General features: G+C 42.6%; 1 protein-coding gene across 1 annotated transcript; it reads right to left on the reverse strand.

Moving 5' to 3' along the window:
• Positions 1 to 2,760: 2,760 nt before the first annotated feature.
• LOC149811984 (uncharacterized) lies at positions 2,761 to 3,444 on the reverse strand. The gene has a single exon (XM_089992957.1). It carries the CDS (start codon positions 3,442 to 3,444, stop codon positions 2,761 to 2,763), a length of 684 nt encoding a protein of 227 aa, XP_089849083.1.
• Positions 3,445 to 6,577: the final 3,133 nt, after the last annotated feature.

The following is a 6,577-nucleotide window of genomic DNA, read 5'->3' on the forward strand; positions in this document are numbered from 1 at the left end:
TTCTCATATGCATCATTCATGAGTTCCTCTAATTCTGAGAGCTGCAGTGCTCTCGCTTTGCCAGCCTAGGTGAGGTCAAAATTCAACTTCTTGATAGCCCAATATGCTCTATGCTCCAGCTCGACAGGAAGATAGCATGCTTTCCCGAATACAAGGCGATACAGGGACATGCCAATGGGAGTCTTAAATGCAGTCCTATATGCCCAAAGTGCATCATCTAAGCGTTAGGACCTATCCTTGCGGTCTGGACGAACTGTCTTCTCTAAAATCCACTTAATCTCCCTATTTGATACCTCTACCTGTCCACTGGTCTGTGGATGATACGGAGTGGTGAATCTATGATTGACAAAATATCTTCTCAGCAGAGAAGCTATCTGTACATTCCTAAAATGCTTTCCACCATCGCTAATCATAGCACGTGGCACACCAAAACGACTAAAAATGTTGTGCTTAATGAACTTAAGCACCATTCTATGAACATTGGTCTTGGTTGCCACAGCCTCGACCCACTTGGACACATAATCAACCGCCACAAGAATGTATAAATTTTCGAATGAAGGCGGAAATGGTCCCATGAAATCAATGCCCCAAACATCAAAAATCTCGACAATCAAAATCAGAAGCAAGGGCATCATGTCCCTCTTGGACATGTTCCCAATCTGCTGACATCTAATGCATCGCCTACAGAACTCATGCGCATCCCTGTGGAGTGTAGGCCAATAAAATCCAGACTGCAAAACCTTTGCAGCCGTCTTTCTACTGCTAAAATGCCCTCCACAGGCTAAAGAATGGGAAAAACTCAAAATGGACTCGTACTCCTCATCTGGAACACATCTTCTGATGACCTGGTTTGCGCAATATTTGAACAACTCTGGTTCATCCCAATAATAGTGTCTCACCTGAGATAGGAATCTCTCTCGCTCATTCTTGTTCAAATGCTCAGGTATCTGTCTCGAAACTAGATAGTTCACAATATCAGCAAACCAGGGTAACTGCGATGTCCTAACTGACATGATCTGCTCGTCGGGGAAAGAATCATTGATCGGCCTCTGATCCTGCGTGGTCTCCACGATCAGTCTTGAAAGATGGTCTACTACTACATTTTCGCTTTCCTTCTTATCTCGAATCTCGAGATCAAACTCTTGTAGTAACAGAACCCAACGAATGAGTCTCGGTTTGGTGTCTTTCTTATTCAACAGATATTTCAATGCAGCATGGTCAGAATAGACAACCACCTTCGAACCGAGCAAATAGGACCTAAACTTATCCACTGCGAATACTATAACAAGTAGCTCCTTCTCTGTCGTAGTATAATTCATCTGAGCATCAGACAAAGTTCTACTTGCATAGTAAATCACATAGGGCTTCCTGTCAATCCGCTGTCCTAATATAGCCCCCATAGCATAGTCAAAAGCATCGCACATAATCTCAAATGGGAGTGTCCAATCTGGAGGTCTCAGAATGGGTACAGTAATCAAGGCCTCTTTGAGAATCTCAAAGGCCTTCATGCAATCCTCGCTAAAAACAAAGGGCTGGTCCTTCTCCAATAAAGTACAAAGCGGTCGAGAGATTTTGCTGAAATCCTTTATGAACCGCCTATAAAAACCTGCATGCCCTAAAAATGACCTAATCTGCCTCACAGTGGTAGGTGGAGTCAAACGAGAAATGGATTTCACCTTCGCTCTGTCAACCTCAATGCCTCTCTTGGATGTAATGTGTCCAAGCACAATCCCCTCTTGGACCATAAAATGGCTCTTTTCCCAACTCAGGACAAGATTTGTCTCCGCACACCTACTCAGTACTCGAGTAAATTTTTGGAGGCAATCTTCAAATGAAGAGCCATACACTGAAAAGTCGTCCATGAAAACCTCCATCACATCATCTATCATGTCCGAGAAGATAGCAAGCATGCACCTCTGAAAAGTTGATGGGGCATTGCAGAGCTCGAATGGCATACGTCTGAACGCGAAGGTGCCATAAGGACATGTAAATGTCGTCTTCTCCTGGTCGTCAGGATGGACAACTACCTGATTGTATCCTGAATACCCGTCTAGAAAGCAATAGTAGCTCTGTCCCGCGAGTCTCTCTAATATCTGATCAATGAACGACAACAGAAAATGATCTTTCCTAGTTGCCACGTTCAGCTTCCTATAATCTATGCAGACTCGCCATCCTGTAGTGGTCCTCATTGGAATTCTTTCACCCTTTTCGTTCTCCACAATAGTGAGTCCTGACTTCTTCGGAACAACCTGAATCGGACTGACCCACTGGCTATCAGAAATAGGGTAGATAATCCCGGCATCCAACCACTTCACCACCTCATTCTTTACCACTTCCTTCATGTTGGGATTTAACCTTCTCTGCATATCCCTCACTGGCTTGACTTCCTCATCGCAATGGATTATATGCATGCAGAATGAAGGATCAATCCCCTTTAAATCAACAACTCCCCAGCCAATCGTTGCCTTGTGCTCTCGAAGAATAATCAGCAATCTCTGTTCCTGCTCCTCAGTGAGCAGTGACGAGATGATCACAAGCAGAGTCTCATCAACTCCGAGGTATGCATACTTGAGTGAATCCGGTAGGGGTTTCAACTCAAGTTTCAGAGGAGATTCGATCGAAGATTTAGCAGGGGACTCCGCAAGTGGTGGGAGAGGCTCAATGATAGCTCTCCAAGGTGGGAACTCTGATGACACCCTAGACAGATCTACACTAACTGTACAACTACTCTTCTCAATATGGTACAGATCTAACAAATCCTCAGTAATGTACAACTCGGGATGATCCTCCACTAACTCCCTGTGCAATATCTACATGGAAGCAGTCCATGTCTCCTGCTGGTCCCATAGCGGCATTGAAAATATTCATCTTGACCTTCCTATTGCCAAATGAGAGATACATGGCTTCGGTCCTACAGTTGATGCACGCATTGGCAGTCGCCAAGAATAGTCTGCCCAAAATGATCGAAGTCTGGTGCTGGTTGTCTACTCCTTCCATATCGAGAATAATGAAATCGATGGAGAAATAAAAATCATCCACTTTAACTAGCACGTCCTCCAAGACACCTCTCGGTACCTTGAAAGAACGATCTGCCAGTTGAAGTGTAATAGGAGTCGATCTCATCTCTCCTAGCCCGAAAGAATCAAAAAAATACCCGGGCAGAATGTTCACGCTTGCTCCAAGATCGAGCAAAGCGCGTTCTATCCGGATGTTCCCTATAGTACAAGCAATGATAGGGGCTCCAGGGTCCTTGAGCTTTGGTGGTGTCTGATGCTGAAGTACTGAACTCACCTGCTCAGTATGATGGACCCTGATAGGAACTCTCTCTCTGAATTTCCTCTTCTGCGTACAGAGTTCCTTCATGAATTTGGCATAAGCCGACACCTGTTGAATCACATCAAGCAAAGGCAAGTTGATCTGCACATGCTTAAAGATGTCAAGCATGTCCTGGATCTTTGCACCTTGCTTCCCTCTAAATCCGGGAAACTCTAATGCTTTGGGATAGGGTGGTGGGGGAATATACGCGGGTGGTTTCTCCTCTTTGTGAGAAGGCTCACTCCTATCCTTCTTCTGCATTGAGGATGAAGATGATGATGAAGGTGAAGAAGATGATGATGGGGATGATAATGATGGCTGAGCCAACGAAGGTGAAACAATGGTCTTTGGCTCCTCGATACTCTCTCTGCTCTCAACGTGATACTCACGTCCATTCCTCAGGGACATAATAGATTTGGCCTGCTGCTGTGACTCAGCATGAAACAGGTCTCCAGTCATCTGGTCCTTGCCCTTCGGGTTCATGATAGCCTGGCTCGACAATGTACCCTCGGGTCTCCTACTGATAGCCTCTGCTAACTGTCCCATTTGCGACTCTAACTTCGCAATGGACTGCATATGTGAGCTCAAGATCTAGCTACACTTCTCGAAGGCATTCTGATTAGAGGTTTTCACCTCTTGGAGGAAATCCAGAGAGAGAGTTCCTAACAGGGTCCATCCCCTGGAGAAGTCTCTCCTCAAAATATGTCTGCGGGGCAGACTCCTATGGAATCGGGGGAGGAAATGAGGAAGACTGAGAATAGCTTGGCCTCAGAAATGTCTGAGAAAAATATGGTAGCCAAGCTGGCTGAGAGGACGTAGGCATCTGCATGGAAGATTGTGGATTCTTCCATGAAAAATTGGAATGGTTACGCCAACCCGGATTATATGTAGATGAAAATGGGTTGTTCTGCGGTCTGACGTAACTCTGAGATGCCTGAACTTGTTCTTGAACAAATTCAGGGTACTGAGATGCCGAAGGGCACTCAGTAATATCATGTGCCGGACTGGCACATAGAGTACACACCTGCTGGGTAGTGGGTGGTCCTGAGAGAAGCTGGTCCAGCTTTTGAGCAATCATGTCTACCTTGCACTGTAGTGCAGTAGATGGACCAATCTCAAGAACACCAACTTTCTTCTAAATGCTGGGTGTGGCTCTCTTCGAATGAGAGCTCGAAGCATGGTGGAAGGAATTCTCGGCCAATGTATCAAACAACCTCCATGCTTTATCCTCGCTCTTCAACATGAATGTCCCCTCGCATGAAGAGTCAATGATCTGACGATTCCTGTCAGACAATCCATCGTAGAAGCTCTGCACCAGCTGCCATCTCGGCACCTGATGATGGGGACATTTCCTGAGGAGATCCTTCATTCTCTCCCAGGTCTCATGAAAGTGCTCACCATCTAGCTCTGAGAAGCTAGTGATGGCTCGCCGGTATTGGTTCGTACGACCAATGGAAAAGTACTTCCTAAGAAACTCCTGCTGCAACTGATCCCAAGACCCTATCTCTACAGAATCTAAGGACTTTAGCCAATACTTGGCCTTGTCCTTCAATGAAAACGGGAATAGGGTCAACCTCAAAGCATCATCGTTGAAATTTTGTATCTTCACAGTAGAACAAATCTCGAGGAATTCATCTAAGTGCCGGTAGGGATCTTCGTGACTAAGGCCATAGAAAGATGGGAGCATCTGAATAATGCTGGCCTTAATCTCGTAGTGAGGCGCTCCTACATCGGGTCTCCGAATGCAAGATGCTTGGACATAGTCTGTGGGAATGAAGTATTCCCACAGAGGTCGTGGATGAACTGGGGGTAAAGGTGGAGGATCCATATCAGTCATTGTTGTCGAACTTCGAGAAGAATGTAAAATCCTCTATGGGTTGTCAACAAATGGATGTAATGGGGTTCCTAGAGCTCGTCTCCCCTGTATACACTGGTACTAAGACCAGATGTAAGCACACGACCTAAATCTAAAACTAAAACTAAGACATGTACTAAAATGTAAATAAGGCAAATCAAGGCACTAATAAGCAAATATGCTAAACTATCTATGTCAGAACTATCTACTAAATAACTGAAATAACAAAGTAAACTATTCTACTTTATTGAAAAAGAAAAATACAGGAAATCACAAACTAAGTTTTTCTAAAACCCACCTGTCTAATCGCTCCTTGCAGAATGAAAAATGTGGTGAATCCTAGAAAAGCAGTACGTGAATCCTATATGTACTAACTATGTTAATCCTATATTCACTTACTAATCCTACTAACTAGAAAATAAAACAACTAATTAACTAACTAAATAGATTAAGAAATCAAAATCTATGAAATAAAATAAGTAATTCGTCGTTCCCCGGCAACGGCGCCAAAATTTGGTTGATATTTTGGAAGTGGTATTTTTAAAACAATATTTTCAATAAAATCTTTGAAAAATCGTCAACCAAAAGTAAATAACCGACTTTCCACGAAGTGGTAAGTACGGGTCGAATCCACAGGGAACAGGAATTACTCAAATATTTCTAAGAAATTCAATTTATTAATCAAGAAACACTAGTTACAATTACAATGCTAAAACAAATACAATTTAACACTACAACTAATGAGAAAAGCGCTTCAGTCTTCTGTTGCACGCCAAGGATATTTCTGTCTTTTCGCTAATTATCCAATCTTCACACTTGGACAAGAAACCCTGGAGAATGGTTATGCTTTTCAACCTAAAAACACAGCAAAATACAAAGTTAGTAACTAATTTAATAAAACTAAAGTAAAATATAAGTTAAACCTAATTCTGAAGAATTTAAACAAGCACAACCTAATTACTAATAAAATAATAAAGAAAAATTCAAACTAATTCTAAAATCAACTAACCTAAGTCTAATAAAGCTGAATGATGCAGATGCAGCACTTAAAATGCAGAAACTGATGAAAACAAACCGAAAATAACTAAAAGAATGAAATTATGAAACTACCCCTAACTAGTGAAAAATAAACATCTGACAGCTTGTCGGAAACTGACTGTTTGACAATGCAAACAAGGTTTGATTTTCTCGAAATTTATTCTATTCTGCAACTAACAGATTCAAAAATCTGACAGTTTTTACAGAATTAAAAAATTATATCTGGAAGTCCAGATATAAGCGTTTCAAAACTGGGAAAAATCAGGATATCGCAGGTCCCGAAATTTTTAAATCCGAAAAAACAGTTTTTGCAAAACGCTTAAAAATCAGACCAAACCAACTCGGATCGAGCTGAAATTTGGTCTGCAG

The sequence above is a fragment of the Nuphar pumila genome, chromosome 17 (genome assembly GCF_984573655.1).
Source record: "Nuphar pumila chromosome 17, dmNupPumi1.hap1.1, whole genome shotgun sequence".
NCBI lineage: Eukaryota > Viridiplantae > Streptophyta > Magnoliopsida > Nymphaeales > Nymphaeaceae > Nuphar > Nuphar pumila.

Coding starts and splice junctions, on each gene's coding strand:
- LOC149811984 (XM_089992957.1), bottom strand. CDS start 3,444: ATGCTTGACATCTTTAAGCATGTGCAGATCAACTTGCCTTTGCTTGAT.